General features: G+C 36.5%; 2 protein-coding genes across 3 annotated transcripts; both read right to left on the reverse strand.

Moving 5' to 3' along the window:
• Nucleotides 1-387: 387 nt before the first annotated feature.
• Nucleotides 388-15,759, reverse strand: LOC139779816 (proton-coupled amino acid transporter 2). Of its 2 annotated transcripts, XM_071718320.1 has the most exons (11): nt 14,483-15,759; nt 7,785-7,870; nt 6,605-6,724; nt 4,725-4,875; nt 4,424-4,551; nt 4,092-4,176; nt 3,546-3,818; nt 3,260-3,438; nt 3,119-3,148; nt 2,745-2,917; nt 388-2,476 (listed from the first exon to the last, which is right to left on the reverse strand). In XM_071718320.1, the coding sequence occupies exons 2-11, from the start codon at nt 7,868-7,870 to the stop codon at nt 2,235-2,237; spliced, it is 1,467 nt and encodes a 488-aa protein (XP_071574421.1). In that variant the 5' UTR covers nt 14,483-15,759; the 3' UTR covers nt 388-2,234. The 2 variants fall into 2 exon arrangements, with proteins under 2 accessions (XP_071574421.1, XP_071574479.1); XM_071718378.1 differs by lacking the exon at nt 3,119-3,148 and having other exon boundaries at nt 14,483-15,750.
• Nucleotides 15,760-18,476: 2,717 nt separating this feature from the next.
• On the reverse strand, nt 18,477-20,037 carry Uch (Ubiquitin carboxyl-terminal hydrolase). The gene is made up of 7 exons (XM_071718958.1): nt 19,891-20,037; nt 19,804-19,815; nt 19,499-19,624; nt 19,269-19,411; nt 19,047-19,188; nt 18,890-18,965; nt 18,477-18,813 (listed from the first exon to the last, which is right to left on the reverse strand). Exons 1-7 carry the CDS (start codon nt 19,921-19,923, stop codon nt 18,668-18,670), a joined length of 678 nt encoding a protein of 225 aa, XP_071575059.1. The 5' UTR covers nt 19,924-20,037; the 3' UTR covers nt 18,477-18,667.
• Nucleotide 20,038: the final 1 nt, after the last annotated feature.

Below are 20,038 nucleotides of genomic sequence, written 5' to 3' on the forward strand. Positions count from 1 at the left end.
GATCCTACGTATATCATATGTAGTAGTACGCACATTACGATTATACTTTACTTATTCGAGTTGATAGAAAAATATTTCAAATTATTTGCTCTTACCATTTTGAGGGTTACTTTTATCCTTAAAAAGAAATGATCCTTTTTGCTATGTAGAACCCAACCTTCAAAACATAGCCTTGCTGTCAAAAATAGATCGATAATTTACGTTTCATAACTTTCCTCAAACATTATGCAACTGTTTCTAATTATGTTTCTAACTATACTTTATTCTATGTTATTTTGGAGTACATTTACGTTGAAGATAATTGTGTCAATTTTCTCAGAGAAGCAACGAGAGAGATCTACGAAATTGTTCGATGTGGAAACACATGGTACATGAATAGACATCCAATTCGTTGTGCCACATGTTTATTGATATCTCTTTCTATTCCATCAGCCTCAGCATCTCGCTGAGAGAAACACGTCTTACACGCTGCTGTTAAATATATTAAGGAAAGAAGATATATACTTTAATATTAGTTTCCCTGAGTGGGCTTTGTACTTCGGTAATACGGGACGAGATAACCGTTGTACCGCTCATAAGTCAATTGATATTCATAACGTCTTATCGTTAATGAGTATTTCCCTCGTTCCAACTTTAATTAATACTGCATAGATACACACTACTTACGTAGAGATGGAAGATCGATTTAAATCTCAATTGAGAGATCTGGGTTTTCCTATGAGAAACATTTCGCGACGTCAGCGATTGATATCGTTCTTTTTCTTGTCGACACAATTAACTTATAATAAATTAACTGTACGTATAATATATTGATGGGATTTGGAAATTTACGAAGAATCTTCGCCAAATCTTCGAATAGTAAGGGGGAATTAATTACATCAATTGATATAGGGTATCGAAATTGTACATAGTCGATGATTCATTTTTTAAGATACTGTGTTTGATGTTCATTATGTTTCGTATCATAAGCGTCGCTACGAATATATAAAAAGTTTAACAATAAAGTAAAACTACGATACAATATACAATTAAAGATCGTTCGGTTCTTTTTGCTCACTGTCTCTTATAAATATCAATCACGTGGAGAGTTAGTTTCACCTATATTAGTTTAATCGATCTATTCTCTCTCTCTCTCTCTTTCTTTTTCTCTCTTTAGATCTACATTATATTCTATATAAGATAGAGAAAAGGAGTTTTTTAAGTAATAACGTTTAATCCATATGTTGGTGAAACTAACTCTGATGTATACATAAATAAATAAAACGTTACGCTGCTGTTACAATACTCGGTTGCAATTACAAATAAAACCATTTAGACAAAGTATGTCCTCGTCACGAATGGTTTTATCTTTCGAATAAGAGATAATACAATTTCCAGATATTTGAGATATGCAGTTTTCTTCGCAGTAACATGCAGTATCGAATACAGTTTTAGAATTTTTTAGAATTGTTTTTAGAATTAATTTAGAATTAATTTTGAGTTGATTTATTGTAGATATTAATTAACTAACATTTTTTCTAACACAATTTGTTTTCAGAAAAATTTTAACGGTAATTAGCACATAAATATGTTTTTCTAAACATAAATAAATATGTTTTTCTAATTCATCATTATCATTTCAATTATTAGATACTACGATCTCATTAGTTAACAATCCGTGTTCTATTTCTATGGAATTAAAGCAAATACAATTCGCTAACAATAAATCAAATTCATTGGTGTAAAAGAATGACAAGTACCAATCAAAAATATCGAGTATTTATCGATCTGCATCGCTGTTGCAAGGGTCATTTTTATTCATGTTTTCGTCTTGCATCATATAGATTATTGTGTTGTACTTCAATTCGTTATTACGAGTGAAAGCCCAAATTAATCCGCGTAAATTCATTGAACGCATAATAATGTACGATCCAAACAACGCAAAACTAAAGAGACTTGCGTTGTCTGAACGATTATTATTAACAATCACTGGTGTCCACAACCTACTTGCACCTTATCAGCTACTTCTATTGATACATCACACATAAATTATTATAATAATAATAAACGATATATCATCACGTTAAAATGGCTAATGTCGAGTGAGGCGTGGTCAATGTCTACGAGCATGCAGAATTTGGAAGTGCGCGCGGAAATACCGTAGGTGTCATGGTCCATTAAACTCGCGCGCGCGCGCGTTTACGAGAGAGAAATTAAGAATAATTTGTACAGAGCGCCTGTGGAGCGCGTTTAATTTAATTGCTGAACGACTTGATGATCGCCGTAATGCTCTCGTACGTTCCGGTGGCGAAGCCCAGTACGCCGATCAACACTATCATCACATCCTTCGCGATCGTGAAGAAACCGAGGCTGGTGTTGTGCCAACAGACGATCATCTCGATGATCGGCGGAAACACGAGGGCGAGGGCGGTGCTACTGACCGCACCGACCAGGGATATGAAGAGACCCAATTTTGGTACCGCTTCTGCCAGGATAACTGGAGGAACAATCGATATTAAATTATCACATGTACATAAACAAGCTGCAAGCTATTTATTCCGCATCCAAGTTATATATATTTATAATTTTAGATAAGCTTTTTATTCTGTGCATAGAAGTATTTCGTTTGTAAAGATATAAAAATATTGTCAAAATTTATAATTTGAGAGATATAAGTTTGACGAAGAAGATAATGTAAACAGAAGTAAGTTTGTGATGTAAATAATATAATTTAATAAAACTCTCCCGATGTAAATTGTACTTACATGTGATAAAGCACATGACGGATCGGAAAACGATTTCCGCGAACACTGGCCATTTAAATGGACCGAATCTGTCAACGATGGCGGGCCACATTATTGCGATCGGGACGTAAAACTGCAACGCGTAGGTAAGCAATATGCTCAAAGAGATGGCGGTCTTGATGCATTGCGGCAAGCTGCAGAAAAATTCAATCTGTTAGTCGAAGAAAGATCGCTCGTTATATCTTTCGTAAATAGAAAAAAAAATCATGTGCGATTCAGTTCGATGATTAATAATTAAAACATGCACGAAGCGCACACATTATTTAAATTTTCGCGAAGTCACGAAGCTATCTCTAATATTTATCACAGGACACAGCAAACGTTTAGGTAAAAACCTTAATTGACTGATGACTTTCCCGTCCACCCTTGGAATACAGAAAAGAAAATGTTAAGATAATCTCTCGACAATCAGGCTAACACGACAAGATAAGTTATAAACGATATGCACACGAAGTGTAATTAGCTTCGATGCTTACATTTCCTTTGGCGCAAGATTGAGCGTGACCGAACCAGCAACCGCGTCACCGTACTTCAGATAAGACAGGAAACCGATTGCGACGAACATAGTGCCGACTATCACCATACCGACATTGAGAACACCTAATGGCTTGTTAAAGTTGCGAGGTTTCCTCATTTCATTCTTCAGTGGCAATACCTGTAAATTGTCAGAAGTGTCAGAAGAATAATTAACATAGAAAGTATACTGTAACGCCAATTTTTGTTCTTATCAACTATATTAACAAAAACAGTATTTGTACTTACTAGAGTAATACCCTCGAAGGAATATATCACAGTACCAAAGAACAGAGGTAGGTTGTTCCAATCCGCGACGTATCTTCTCTCGTGTATGGACGGCACGTCGTGGCTCATGATGTACATAGTGGCAATGTAACCAGCGATCATTAGGAAATTCGCTATCGAGGACACCGGTACCAAATACTTGAGATTTCTAATCCAAGTACTAAGCATTATGGGAACCAATACCACGGCCATGTGCTCGTGAACGTCCATCTCGATTCCGTGCGCGTCCAGTACCTATCGCGAAAAATAAAACAAAATTTTTAATATTTATTAATAATCTTTATTTATTGCTCAGATAAAGTATAAAGATTAGATTAAAATAAGTTTTTTATCTTTCCTATAACAATTTATTATTAATTATATGCGGTAAAGATAATGTTATCTATCGTGAGCAATTTTGGGGGGACTTCATTTTTCTTGCGGTTTCTTACAAAAAGAAACCGGCATACTGCGAACAAAGCATTAAAATCCAAAAAGCTAAGATGGAGTCGGTGGAAAATGCTTTACCTGCTTCATGTTCGAAGAAATGAAAACGAAATATACGCAGCAGAATCCGAGTTGCGTGACACATAAAAACACATTAACCAACTTTCTGCAACAAAATCACAAGAGAGCAACATAAATAACATGCACCTTTGGCGACGCGCTAATGTGAAAGAAATTATAAAAAATAATTAAAAGACATGTGTAAAAAGTAAACTAAAAAATAGGCATACGAGTAGCGTTCATGTGGATTGAAAAGTGTGTATATAAGTGAGGATCAAAACGATTGTGACATTGCGTGAGCTTGTGTTCCTTATTATTCCGTATTTCCTGGCTTCGCTACTTCTATCACGCACCTCATAAAAGCCGAATATTTACGAAATCCAATGGGACCGGTAGCAAAGCACATCTCCACAGTTCCAGCAAATCCATTCGCGTAGACGCCATCGCCAACGCGACGTGTCACCTCCTCGTTACATTTAATCTGCAAAAGATATTAGTATCAAAAGCGTAAGGCTCCTGTAATTTCATCAGAGTTATATTTTATTACGAAAAATATTATTAATTTCCTATATTTAATTTTTCTCCGATAAGAGAGTCATATGTTATTTCCTATTTTATTTATATAATTGATGATTATTAATTAATTGCACGTACGAGAATGTGTTGAGCGTGCACGCAAATGATACCAAGGAAGATCGTCAGCGGGGGTCCCAGTAGTAATCCGGCGTTCTTGAAAGCATCTCCCAACGCGAAGATTCCCGAACCGACGTTACCCTTGAACAGATGCATCATGGTTTCCAGGTACCTGCAGTTCGTTAGTGCGTTCTATTTATTCTCGCCTCGACGTGATATTCGACGGTGACAGGGTAAATCAAGACTAATCATCGGATATAAGCGGGATTCCAGTCAATAGAGAGATTATATAACTATGAATCAAAATATGAATATGAATGTTTGATAAGCATTCCAAATATGCCAAATATGCCAAGAAAAGATCATGATTTGCGAGAATTTTTCGGATTTTGCCAGTCATGGATTTTGTTCGATTTTGCTCGCTTAGATTTATTAAATACGTCTCTTTAATTATACAAATCAATTTGAGCATATGACTGCTGTTCAGTTTAAATATATCAAAAAACAACTAATTTCTCAAGAATATATAGATTGCAATTCGACAGTATATTAATGTAAACACGCTCTATACATATGTGCAATTAGAAAACAATTGACCGTACCGAAGTGTGACCGTACGCACATGTGTCCGGCACGGGACCTATTCATTCCATATGCCACCACATGTTACCGAAACCAGTTCCTGATACATCACTGTGGTAGATTGTAGCTGTATAGATATTTGTTCTGTGTGTGAGGAATAGAGAACCGTCCAAAAGTTTTCCCGTAACCATAAAAGGATGTTTTCGTATTGACTTTTAGAATATACAATTTTGGATCATATTGTCGCGAGACAACTACCTGAATTTTCATGATTTTATCAATATCTTTCATAAATGTTTTTATAAATACGAATAACTCTACTGCGATATATGAAATATCTAAACAAAAATATCAGTACAGAGATTATAAATATATAAATCTCGAATTATATTCCGAAACGTACTACCTTTGTCGTAAATTTTGTTCATAAATAAAACTGTTTTTGAAATAAAATTAAAATTAAAATAAATCATATCAATTTAAATTTAAGAAGTCATATTTTTTTGGAAGTTTCTTAGCTGCGCTTATGCAATTCGCAATCCCTAATAACAATGAGGCAATAAATAATTAGCTAAATGTGATTATTGACGCAAATTGATGCATTTATTTCTCTATCATTTTTGCAGTACGGTTAAAAGACAAATTTTCTCCGCAATTCGGTTATACCAATGCATTTATGTACGTGCAAACGTATTTCTACGTAGCTGAGAACGCTAGAAAATTGTAACAAGCCGATGTCAAAATAACGTAACATTCCGACAAAACGTGATTCTTTCCGGGAAAAAATAGCTATGAGTTTGCACGGAAATACAGTAAATTAGGTTTTTATCGGACTATCGTAAATGAATAACGAGATAATATAATACTAGCTTCCGTCTTTTTGAAATCATACGCTTCGCGATGATCACGTGCCGTATCACTCTTATCGTGAGCAAAATTTGTTTGTTTCTCTAGAGATATGTTTACTGTTAAGGTGTGTAACATTATTTTCATCGCTCGTGCATGACACGCACTAAATGTTCTGTTTCTGTTAATGCAACCTTTATCAATGTCTAATATCTTTAATCAACGTCAATCTATATCGTTTTGCTGTCGATCTATTGCCGGTATTCATAGTCGGATCTTATATTTAAGATTGTCTTAAGTTTGGTCAAAGGCAGTCTTAAGGCTGGACTCCGTTTAGCCAATGAAATAACCGTATTAGCATCTTAAGACATTACTTAAGACGGTCTTGAAATAAGATCCAACTATGAATACCGGCCTATTTGTGTTTGTGGTTAGTAAAATTTTGCTGTTTTGTTAACGCCAATTAAACTTACGAGGTGGGGTGGTGCACGGTGATACCGTGCTCATTACTTCTTCCCTTGATGGCATCGCCACCTTTCTCCATCGCCAAAATGGGATCTTTCGATTGGAATGCTCCATAGGTCCCGCTATTTCTATAATCAAAAAAAAATGGACGAACGGAGATTAGTATTATGACATAATAAATTGTCGCGGATGCCAGAACTATTTTGTTGTTATAAAAAATTCTATCTAATTGTCAGGATGGAGGAAGTGGTTACAATTAAGTTAATTGTCGCCGTGTACGTACATCTAACGATGTCCGTGATATTTCACGGGGCTTTCCATGTACAATGGTACTAATCGCCGGATATGTACGCGCATGCTGTAATGTTCAAGCGAGATGATCGAATTTTCACAATTAACGTTAACTGCGACGTGAGACTGACGCAGATAGAAAAACGTATAGCGAGAAAATATTTTTCTAACGAGCTTCGGTAGAGACATGATTGTCATAATCATGCCAATAGAACAATACGACATTCTTGGCAACAATCTGACACCTGAAATAGCATGTCTATAAATTTAAGGCAGAGATTCGTCCCGACGTTTATCGATTGTTTCCGTATTGTTCTGGCATCTTATTTCGATGCGCTATAAATTATTACGACTCGGACTTGTAAGCGATATGTTTGTAAGCATACAAATATTTATAAATAGAAGCAAACTAGATAAGAGTAATCGGTAGTAATTATTAGGTACTGATAACAATTGGTCTTCGTGAAACTAAGAAAATTTTTTAACCCGTTTGTCACAGGACGTGGCAACACCGGATCGTAACATTGTTTAATGATCGTCCACGTAATTATGCAACTCAGCGAGTGATTAAGTTAGCTCCAACGAAGTAATTAAATCACATTCCTCATATGGCGCGTTCAATCAGAATTAGCAGTGTCGCGCACTTGCGACTGCAGTAATCTTCATGCAATTACTGTCCGTCACAGCGTCTCGTATTAATCAACTTTTCAATTATTGATTACATAATGCTTCTCCTCGAACAAAGTTCATTAATATGAAGCATCTTCAGTAAAATAAACTTATAATAGCTTTATTGATATTGAGGATATTGATATCGGAAACAACATCAACAGATTATTTATTAAAGAGAGAGAATCTGTTTTACATTCCCGATCGTTTATGTCAAGATAAACTTACCCAAGTGGCTGCTTGAGAGTTGTTTCATCGCCGTGAATGGAGTTCTTCGGCGAAATTGGGGAAACCGGATTGCTGTTCATTTCCATCTGTAAAATAATTAGACAGTGAAAACACATTTTCGAATTACATTTCGAGCTACAAACATGCTCAAAGCATATGTAGTAATGTATGTATATTAGCCTATATTGTACATGTTTTGTAAAATATACGTATTATATATACACATAGAATATCTAAAGAAATACTAAAGTATATATAGAACAGTGCGCCTCTCGAGGCTCTATTTTCGCGCGCGGCTCTATTCGCGAGCCCAAAACTCTGAACTCGCGCTTTTCGTAACGACACGTACGTCAGAAAGTCCTTTGTTCAATCGTCTAGACGTGTTACGACAACGTGATGAATGAAACGCGTATGTATATGTACACGTACGGATCAGTCCGGCGCCAAGTATGCAGACTGTCATCGGCACGAATAAGTGTCGGCTCGATTATTTTTACACACTTTTGCAGTACATTATTTTATTTTATCTCGCTGGAAACCGGACTGCGTAACGATAGATCAAAGGTCCTCAGTATTATTCCGTTATTAACAACATATTGTCCGTCCGTTAATTGAACGCGCCTTGCACGCTTCCGTATTGATTGGCTTCTTAATTAATCCGTAGCGTGCACAGCATTTAATCCCACATGGGATCAATATAATGTTAAAATACTAAATGAGAAAAAAAAGGAAAAGAAGAAAAACACTCGCTCGCGAGTACGTGTGAGAAACGTGACGAGTCTAGCTTAACAATAGTTGTGACTATACATTTATGTATACATATATACAAATCGTTACAATCGTTGATTTTTTATTTTTCTTTTATTTTTTATTTTTCTAGTTAATTGCTTGGTGAGATAAGTGACATGCCAGACATAAACAAACCAATTAGCCTCATAATCATATATTTATTTGAATATTACTTTAACGTTTTTATTTATAAATTATATACGCAGCTAGAATAAATAGCGCAGTGTGCTTATTCGTAATAAATTCTTCGGTTAATTTATCTCCAATACGATTAAATGAGTGTACATCTGTTTATATAAATGAATCATCGATCTGTAATTCAGTACTTTTCCACCTTTCTTTTATCCGCAAGATAGAAATAAAAATGAAATTTTTGGGAAAAACAAAGCAGGTTTTATCGATGCTATCTAGTCTCTGTTATATGATAAAGGCGAACAGCGAGTGGTGCCCCTCCGACGAAGAGAACTTCGTAACGCGGAAGTGTACAATCGTCATCAGGCGGTGTTTCTTCAGGCGAAATAAAAAGGGACGACCTTATATATTAATTGTCATGTAAAACGCGCGTGTAATCATTTCCTGCGCCACTTACCTTTAATAGCGTAAATGATCTTAATCGAGATATCCTCCAGGTTACAGCCTGAGAAGCTATTATATAATTAATGTAAACCCCGTGTGCTATGTAGAAACACTGAATTGTCACCCGGCGCAAGTGGAACAACACGAAATATTTATGGCACCTTTACTAACGTGAGAAAAAAATAACTGCAACTTTATAAAAATACGCCCGACAACGATAAGGCAAATGGCGAATATTACAATGGCGCAATTACTTTTGACATAGCTTCTCAAGGAGAAAAATCAAAATAATGTCAATTTCATATCATACTGATAAAAAAAATGACGTAAATTTGGTCAAATTGGCGTTATTTCTACTTTCTGTTCTCCTTGGGTTCTGGCATCGACAACATACCGATGCAGAAGAATAGATAACGCCGATAAATAATGCGCCTAGAATTGCATAGATTATCACCAATGCTGCAATCATTAGTGCCACTTGCACAACAGAAAAAGCATTTAGTCATGATGGAATGTAAAAATAATCTGTAAAATGTCATATTCATTAAGCATATGGAAGGGAATATAACTGTCTGCGCTAGATAATATTCTCGTGTATGTAACGTGTAATCTATTATCGCTTCTCATGCTAATAGATCACGAATCGTGACCCTTAACCGGATCCAAGCGCCTCGGCCTGCAGAAGTAGCATAGACGGTTTTGCTCATTAAGCAGATAACTTAAATTAAAATTCCAGAAAGGCGAGCGTAAATAACGGATGTTGAAGTTGACGCAGACTCGAAGTTTATAGTGCAAGCATCTAAATTGAACGCGGCAGTAATAAAATAATACGACCCTTTGTGCAAACTTGCGAAGTCGAGTTTTATTATATTTTTTCGTTTATTTATATCTGTATTATTTTATTTATTTACATTTAATATGTAATAAATACGTGTTTCTCACGCGTGTACGCGACAAATATATTTCCATTTATCACGTTGTTTTAATATTTTATGTTTCCTTTCAAAGTATAATGTACCATATTGAATCATATGTCGATATTATTTTGCACGCTCATATAATGATTCATTTTAGCGATATAGTTTATCACTGTCTCACTGAGCGATTGCGGTATGTGGACTTCGTGATTTCGGAACAAAGGCAACAGGCGTGACAGTACGATTTTTCTGAAAGTTAATACTCCGTTTAAAATCCCTTTTACAACTACCTACAGTGGCATATCTAAAGTGTACATTACGTATTTGAGCTAGTTTTATTACTTCCGGTTAATTTGACGCTTTTATAGACATTACTTTCGTTTAATTCGGCGCTCATGTGGAAACAAACGTGAGGATAGCAAGCAAAATTATGCTCACATTAAAATTTATGATTACGTTTGTAATGAATTTAAGTACTTTAAACACTATTAAATTGTATATGATAACCTCACGTTTGTATCATCATTTCCATTTCTTTTGAATTAAAATTTGACTAAACACAAGTCTGATTGGAGAGATTTTCATGTGCAAATAATCGATCAAAATCTAAATCAATTACAAAATGTTGAGTAAAGTATTAAGTAAACAGATAAATTTTATCGAGAGATATGTGCTGTGTCAAGAAAACAAAATAATAATTAAAATATAATCGCCGATATCATTATAATAAATCATGCGTTCTCAGAAGAGAAGGCACGATTTATTATAATAATACAGTGAAAGAGAATAAGATGATATGACATTCGTCGAAAATTTGTATTCCACCTTTTTGTTGCGAGCTAATCATACAATCGTACGGTAAACACGTTGACAATGTACTTATCCAGTTAGTCAACTTAATGTAATCACTGTAATTACTGTCGTAATTCGTCAAAGAGCTTTTTTTAACGTGTCGACTACACGTGATTATTTCGATCAGAGGGATGGGGAGTAGCGTCATGCAGGCTAATATTATTCAGATTCAATTAATCGAATCTCTTAAATCACGATGACGGGAGATAATTACGTTTGGAATCGCCCGCAGTATTTAGATTCCCGTTAATCGTATATGTGGACTCATGAACACATTTGTGCTTCTACGATTTCACGGTAAACGATCAAACAGATAACACGAGCAGCCGCTAAAGCTCAAACGACCTAAATCACTGTCACGTGTCTCGCTCGAGGAAATTGCAGCGCCTGCTTTAACCGACGCGAATTCACTTTTTGGCAATGTTACCGCTGCCAGCGACGATACCACCAAAATAGAAGCGTTCACCGGCGCTCTTTTAGTCCCCGGTCACGTGCACTTTTATCAGACCCGAACCGTGATTGCGTCAAAATGCCAATAAGCGTTCGACGTTTCTGCTTTCTTTCTGCTGAAAAGAAGGATAGAGAATTTCTGAAAGAAAGGCTCGAGAAAAAATTCCTTGTACCTTCCGAGTGATAGTGGCAATCGTAAAAATTGATATGTCATTGAAAGTCATAACATTCGAGTCGCGATTAAGAGATAATCGCGCTTCTGTTTAGACTGTCAAATATGATTAGATAATTATTCAGAATAACTGATAAAGAGATATTGCGCGAGGAGTTGATACACCTGCGTTTCGGAGAATTTTTGGGAAATAGAGTGCAGTTTCGGAAGATAAACATGTCTAAAATTAACTTGAATTACTCCCGAATAGCTCGGAAGAACAGACATGACTTAAGACGAAGAGCTTACAGGAAGTAATTATCTTTATGAATACATGTCTCAGACATGGAACGACGAGCATTCGTTTCTGTTTTGATGTCTAGTATTTCAGAGATAGTGCGCGAGTTCTGGGACACGCGGTATATGTACGAATGTGTATAGATATCGCTCGGAGAGAAGGCAATTTTTCGCGCGCAGTCAATATGAAACCGCGATCAAAATGTCGAATCATCAAACGATATGCTGACATCATTTTCGCGATAACTCATACGTACCTATAAGTATTCCTCGCCTATAGCTTTATAAAAAAAAATTCGACCGCGTAACGCAAGAAATGAAGCTCACTTTCACTCGCGTTCACTTCCCCAATAGCTGTTCACGTAACGTGAACAATTTAGCGAAATTACGACAAATTGCAAAAACAGGATGCTTAAGTTCCTATTCAATAAAAATTATTCTAGCTTCCTACAAATTTGATGCATGCATTGCAATAATCGCAATTCACCGCAATCGCCAATTGAAATTGTTGCACTTGCTATCCTTGAAATGCGTTACTAGGAAAAATGTTCTTTTTCTGTCAGCGTATTAATATTTACTAAGGTGTATTGAAGTATATTACGTGATGCAATACATAATTGTATCATGTGATGTATACGTGAAACATACAGGTTTCAATGCTTAAAGGACATTCGACACAAACTACTATTCCGTGAATTTTCACCTCGCTACATTGGTATACACGAGCCTCGCAGAAGCCAAGCTGTACAACTTTGTGAAACAGTGAGTAGAGAAAATTGATGACGTTATAGATACACGTGCTTTAATTGGTATTAGAATTAATAAATTCATGAAAACCGCAATTGATTGATTAGATTAGTTTCTGAGAAATTCATATCTTTGTCGATACGTAAAACCGCATTATGCAACATCACGTTGCGCTTTATACCGATCGAATCGTATTTGTATTCTAAATAACGATATTTCGGCGCTAAGCCTAGTGCGTCATTAAATGCAATTTTGGCACTTGCCAGAAAATCATGTCGCGCGCTTGACGCAGTTGAAAACAATGTGATCTTGACGGAAAAACCTTCGGGGAGATAAATGAATGTATTTGCAGTTAAAGCTAACTGCCCGAATAAAACTTATCTCCATGAGAATGGCATGGTAAATATTGTCGCAAAAAACAATGTCGACACAAGTGTAAATGTTCGAAGAAATTACGCATGTTTGCAGGTGACAGTCGATGATGCCCACCGCCAAAATAAATTTTACCACACGGCTAGGAAAATTCGAGTACAGAACGATAATGATAAGAATTGAACAAAATTGCACATTAAAAAAATAACAGAAGTAAATAAATGCAAGTGACCATTCAATATAAAATTCATACTTCTGGCAAAATTTACAAACACAAAAAGAAAATTCCCAATCTTTAAACAAAATAAACTCCTACTATTATTTTACTTATGCAACGTAAATTTACCTAATTGAAGTATAAGACTATTTTCTGTCTTATTTACTATCTCTATATTAATCCTACTAATCTTATCTGATCTTACTTAATTAGTCTTCATCCTAATTCAAACCTAATCATTTATTATCTGATGTTTATAGATGCACATGCAATAGGTAATAAAACTATAAATAGGTCATTTTAATTACTAAATGTAATTGTTTAAAACCTTTAAGCTTCTCTACGTCCGCATGAATTATATATATTATGCAATATGTGATATATAAGATGACGTAGCAAAAAGACCAAAAATTTTAGAAGCATATAATCCTCAGGAGAATCGATATTTATTTAACATAGATATGTAACAATTATTTCTGTCGATAATTTATTTCAAATCGGATTTTTATTTCGATTTGTGCAACAAATATTCTGTATGTGTCTGCCTTTCATTTCAAACTTTTTGCAACAGAAAATTATTTTTAAAATATACTTTAAAAAAGTAAAAATATATTTTTAAAAATTCCTAAGAATTTTCTATTTTATAAAAATTAATTAAGCCCCTTTCTCCATCAGGATTATTTAAGAATTTTAATAGCTAAAATATCACTCACGTGTTGTAACAATCATATTACTCCAAATTACTTGATTTATTATCGGTTGTTGTATATAAACTTAAATAAGTTTTATACGACGCCAATTTTTGCATCATACGTGTTGTATCTCTTGCTTGCCACAAAAGTTTCTTAAGATTCAAGAAAATACGACATGTTTTGCAAAAATGTGACGAAAACTAATGCGATCATATTTGCGGAGGCAAACGTCATTTGTTTACTGTTCATTAACGAGTGATGATATTTCGCGCGCAAAACTTACATCCGATCATATTTGTCCAATTGTCATTTGAAATAACGAGATAATAGTATGATTAAGCGTCTTCAAATTAGCTTATTTCTTCAATCAAGAATTTTTCTTGCTTCAACCTTTCGTGCGATAATCATTGCACGTGATAAGATTTTATGTTAATTTATTTGCATCACTAAAACCTCGAAAACAAGTTATTCTCGTCGGTTTCAAGATAGAGAGAGTGAGGAGAGATCATTGATTCATTATTCAAAAGTACGTGATAGTAAATAGAGTCTGAGACACGTCATAAAAGGTCAACAACTCACTCATTGGGTTGTCGGGAAACGCGTGTGAAAATTAAATAGCAGATGACACACGTACGTACCTTCGTTCGCGGTCAGTTCGGCTGTTCTCGGCTCGGTTATATCCAAATAATAAGAGGACGCGAATACTGATAACCCATGGATGGTGCTGTCGATTGTCGCCGTTCCTGCGGTCGCACGTTCAACGGTCGGCTGCTTACACGCGACTGAAACGGTGTCGGTCTGAAACGGTCGAGGAATACTCGGCGCAATAACCACTCGAAGGCTGTCTACTTCCTTCTGACTATTCGCTTGCTGCTGCTGGTGCCGAAATGCCGTGTCCCTTTATTCTTGGCACCGGGCTTGTTGAGACCCGGGGCAGAGACCGTGTCGGTTTCATCATCGAGTGCACGAACCGAAAATCGACCTCGATTCCGAGGGAGGTCATAACTTCACTTAGGAAAATCCCTGGGTCTCGTATACTTCATCTACCGGCTGTGAGTTTTATCGATAACAGCGTGGTCGTTATCGAGGTCATAGAGTTTACGAAGGAAAAAAAAGGCGGAGTGATAAGAAAAATCTGTCGTAACACAGCGATAAAATTTAGCTGTAACAAATTGTCGAGATATCGTTCGGTGGAACATTGCAGTGGATAGTTTGATCATTTAGCTTAGCAGATTGAGAAAATTTAATATAGCAGATCGTTCGGGGCAATCTCGAGTGAAGGGTGCTAAGAAAGGAACTCACAAATTTAATGGGTCGGTGTTAAAAAAGAGCTTAGTGGCCGAAGAAAGAAAGATCATAATCGAGCGAATTAACTGTCGCATCAAAGCGCATCACGAGTGTCGCGCCGCGCGTGATTGGGACCGTCTTATACTTTCTCATGACTGCAATTAAAGATTAACAAGTCGGAATAACTTGCGTGGATATAGTCATTCATTTTGTTAGCATAAAAGACTTCAATGACGCGACCGCAACGTGCAAAGGATTGATGTATTACCGGTCAACGCACTCGCTTTCGGCATCAAAGGTTGAACTTCCCAGACGCAATGATAAGCCAATAGAAGTCAGAAAAGGAGTGGAATCTTTTCTGATCCAAAAAGTTTACACGTATTCGTTACAACGGAGACTGTTTTTTGGAAACCCAACGGTGCGATTAATGTGTGACAATGTTTGATAATCCAAATGTAAACTTCACGCTTAATGACGAAGGATACGTTGCGACATAGTTTAAAATAACGTCCGATGGAAATCCGACCTCGCTATTGACGCGCGTCCTCGACTTCGGCACGGAGGTTTCCTTATTTGAAAGTAAGAGTACATTCGAGGCACCCAAGGCCTCCGCGCATATGCATATGCACAAACCGCAACTAAAACCGAGCGATCGGGAAAGCGATATAAGAGGCGTGGTAGAGGAGCGAGATAAGGAGTGTACACGTTGTGCGGTGTATTGAAAAATTTACGCGTATCAAATCTGCGGCTATACGGCGAGCGACTCAGCTCTAACGAAAACGGACGACACGCGCGGCACGCGGGGACCAGAAACAGAAACGAGGTCGTACGTGAGATTTTATAAGCGTGGGTTGACCTTAAACCGTTGTACAGAACAAGCACGTAATATACCTGATGTATACAAACATATACTCGACACTGCACACTGCAGAATTTTTGTTACGTTTTTAAAGATACCTTGTCATTTTGTACGAAAACTACAACGACTGTTCGAGTAGAACGGAAATTAAATATTACTTCTTTCTATTTTAATGCAATTTTTCGAAAAGCGGTCTTCTCAGCAAAATATATAGCGTGAGCGCTTAGAATTAATCAAGAACAGATGAGTTCTCTTCTTGGTAACTCATTCTCTTACATGCAATTGCGTAGCATTTGTCTCTTACGTTGCAAAATCTGCGAATCACTGGCGAGATACAGATACCGCGATCGGTTAATCGCGAAACTTCGCGGAATTGCCATCATAAATGGTTTCATCAATTAAAGTAATACCCGTCGTACGATTAGTAAGTTTGCTCTAGGTTGCGCTTATCAGCCGCTGACAGTTTCTCTATTGAGGAGAACCGCGCAAAATATCGTGAAAGCTCTGTTCGCGATCATAAATCTCATCAATCTTGAAGGGCTGATACGCGAATCTTCGCAAGCTACTCGATAAATATTATAAATAACACAACGATAGAGCGAATAAGCCTCCAACTGACATTTTGAGATTCGAGAGATACACGTTTCATCTTTCTTTTTTAAACAATTCGAATTCTGGAGATCGTTTATCAAATATACATATCACGTAAATATGTACATATTTCATGGGTGGTTAATTGATCTTATCGCTCAATCGTATTGAAATATATAACGATAAGTATTGAAGATCGCTAAACAAATTAGCGCGATTACGACGAATATGATAATTTTCGGAACAAATACGCTGATTAGATTGTAACGTAATGGAATTTTGCTATTCCGTTACGTTTACTAATCAATACTTTCCGCAAGCCTTGAAGAATCTATAAAGATAGCGGCGACGCTTCTACTGTGTTGACAGTGTAAAAGCTATGTGGTCTGCAGCAATTTATCATAATAATTTATTTGTTAGAATATAACCGGTCCACGATAACCGATGCTAACCGGTCCAGTCCGCATGGCAAAACATATACTTAAAATTTTCCATTAGGATGACGCAGCACACCGAGGAATGCTTTCGATAACAATAAGCATGCATTTTCATTATCTAAAGCAAAATAAACATTAAAAGGGCTGTGTGTTCATTTTATCATGTTATTAATTCCGAGATAACACGTTGACTCTACCTATGGAAAAATTGACAAGACTCTTTGAAGAGACCCGTGTCCACACTTATTCTATTCCACAAGATTTGTAAATATTATAAAACAATGTATAAAGTAAATAGAAAGTTCAAAATTTATGCGAACAACATCCTGCTATTGTCTTAAGCTTTAACGTTTTGCAATTAAAATTATAGTTTATTATGGACAAGTTTCTAAATCACGATTTAGAACGAAGGAATATGTTATATAATATAGGCAGATCGCGTTACTGGAATTTAAGTTTATTTTGTATTTTGCAGCCACTATTTAGAGAATTGGTGCCAAGATGCGTAGTCTCGCGGAAGAGGATCCAAAATAGCTAACGCTTTCGGCGGCTGGTCAGTGACCGATGCATTTTGCAATTCTTAATAACGTACGAAACAATAGAGCACTTCCACATATAACGAATGCCCATAAATATGCATATTCTTAAAAAAGAAAAAAATAAAATCTTTTTTAAAAATCGATTTATATTCTAAGAAAATTTATAAAATATACTAACTAATTTCGATAAGAAACATTAATTAATAAAATATAAGAATGTTACGGATTTAAATTTTAATTATTTTGGAGACGTGCAGCTAATCAAAAATCCGTAAACATTTTAATTAAATAATCTGCCTGTAAAAAAATCACTATCTCTGTAATCAGTACACTCCGAATGTTTTTTACATAAATTAAGAAATAAGGTAATTATGAGACGGTTCTAATTCAATTTCATCAAAATGATGACTCATGCCATTTCCGTAACAGTTAATCAATTTCCAAAGAGCTTCTTGTGGTAATATTACCATTTCCATACAATGCGTAATTATCGTGACAAAAGGCATTAAGTATCATGAAATATCAAAGGTCGATAATTAATGAAAACGAAATGTGCGAGATGTATAAAGTTAGCGGTCAAAAGTGAACGTTATCAAATCAATGTGTTAAATCTGTGCCAAACGGGAGGCTGTATTGGTCCTAATTTATCATCAACACCGACTTGCAGACCCAGAACTCAATCTGGCAGTCGTCCGCTGTTACGCAAAGCTCGGAGACCTTGACCGACGCGCGATATCTGGAGTTTGTTTTAAACGTTCTTTCTATAGCATCTCGCGTCGCACCATATTTTTATCGTCATCTTGACAGTTAAAAATACATACATATATCACTTTCGATATTATTAAACCTGATACAAGCGCCACGTCGTATAGAAGGAATCAGTGAGGATCCTTTTCTTTTCAAAATAAAAGCAAAACAGTGCAATATACAACTGCGTATATAAATTTTTTTCACGTCCTACAGTGTTAAAAAAAGTTGGCAATTAAGGAAACTGACAAAACAAATGCGTTGCCGAAGCGAAATATACACAACATTGTATAACGTATAAAATAAATTATTTGAGTTTAAATTAGCTTAAAGGCAAATGCACTTGAGGATGAGGACGCCGTTTTACTCGTTGGCAGCGAGTGCAACCACTGTGAAGCGTACTTCGTTGGGATCGCGTTCCATATATTCCTTGCACACACGGGCAGCATCGTCCAGAAGTGCCTCCGGTGTAGTCGAGCCATGATTGATAGGAGCAGGCTTTCGACCGTCTAGAAAAATAAATGTTTGTTATTACAGCATTTTTATTTAGCCATGTCATAAAGTCAATGTAGAACAAACGCGTACCTAGCTCATACAAGGAACCGTCCTTATGTACAAACGCGACAAAGTGGTGGTACACCTCTATATCCTCAGCTGGTGCCTAAAAGAAGAAGAAAATATATCTGTAATTTACAGTTTGAAAGACAATCATGTCATTTTCAGTTACAAAGTAGCCAAGTACCTCAGTCTGTCCTTCCTGGGCAGATTCCATGTGAGTATCAATAATTTCCTGCGCTTTTTCTAAACGCTCTCCACGTTCAGCGTACGAAAGTCCTTTGGTTTCATCTAAGAACTTCTTGAGAAAGCCATCCTCCAATTGTATGCTGTAACGCAATAAAGGAAAAAGTATTTTTACTGTTTGTCAATGTGACAAACTGGATTATGTATGATCATAGATGCTTACACGTCCAAATTATTCGCTACGCTGTGAAGTAATGCAATTGTCCCACATGCGTTCGAGATATTTTGCTTCAAATGGTATACAGAATCTGGAGAATCATTCTTGCTATCCTCAACTTCTGCTTTATCCTCTTCAGCCTTGTCAATCTAAGAAGACGGTAAAGCAAATCTTGCTTATAGAAACGTGTCAGTCAAATCCCCAAGACGCTTTGTCATATTGTATACTACATATACCTTCGAAATAGGATAAAGCAAAATAACGGCAAGAGCGGGTCTAGGGACGATTGCCAGCAAGTCCGACTCTAAACCGTACACATCTAAGACCGACCATTTCTTTGGAACGCCCAGCTTGTGGAGGAACTACAAAAATAGGCATGAAGTCAGTACACTGAATTTTTGCGCATTTTCGACCGTGCCGAAGAAATCTGTTAGAATGTTTTCTTTCGCGAGAGGCACGTGCTGATCGACGTATCCAAGACTACGATCGTCGAGGAAACAACGAGATTAACCCGAACCGGCTGAACATTGCAGCTGCTTACCTTCGTCATAACCTGAAACAGAAAGCCCGGTTGTTCAATCGCTGCTCGAGCAACAACGTGTCGTGACTCGAGGTGAGGCTCACTTACCTCTGGATTCGACTCCAAGGGCACCCAAGCCATGATGAATCGCGATAATTTTCACACGTAAGAGATTCCGTTCCAACACGCCGGTAAACGTTCCTCAACAAGCCCTTTCACGTCACGTCACACTCGTCACAGTCGATTCAAATTCGTG

The sequence above is a fragment of the Temnothorax nylanderi genome, unplaced genomic scaffold, assembly GCF_030848795.1.
Source record: "Temnothorax nylanderi isolate EJ_2023f unplaced genomic scaffold, tnyl_v1.0 TNYL_tig0001_pilon, whole genome shotgun sequence".
Taxonomy (NCBI): Eukaryota; Metazoa; Arthropoda; class Insecta; order Hymenoptera; family Formicidae; genus Temnothorax; species Temnothorax nylanderi.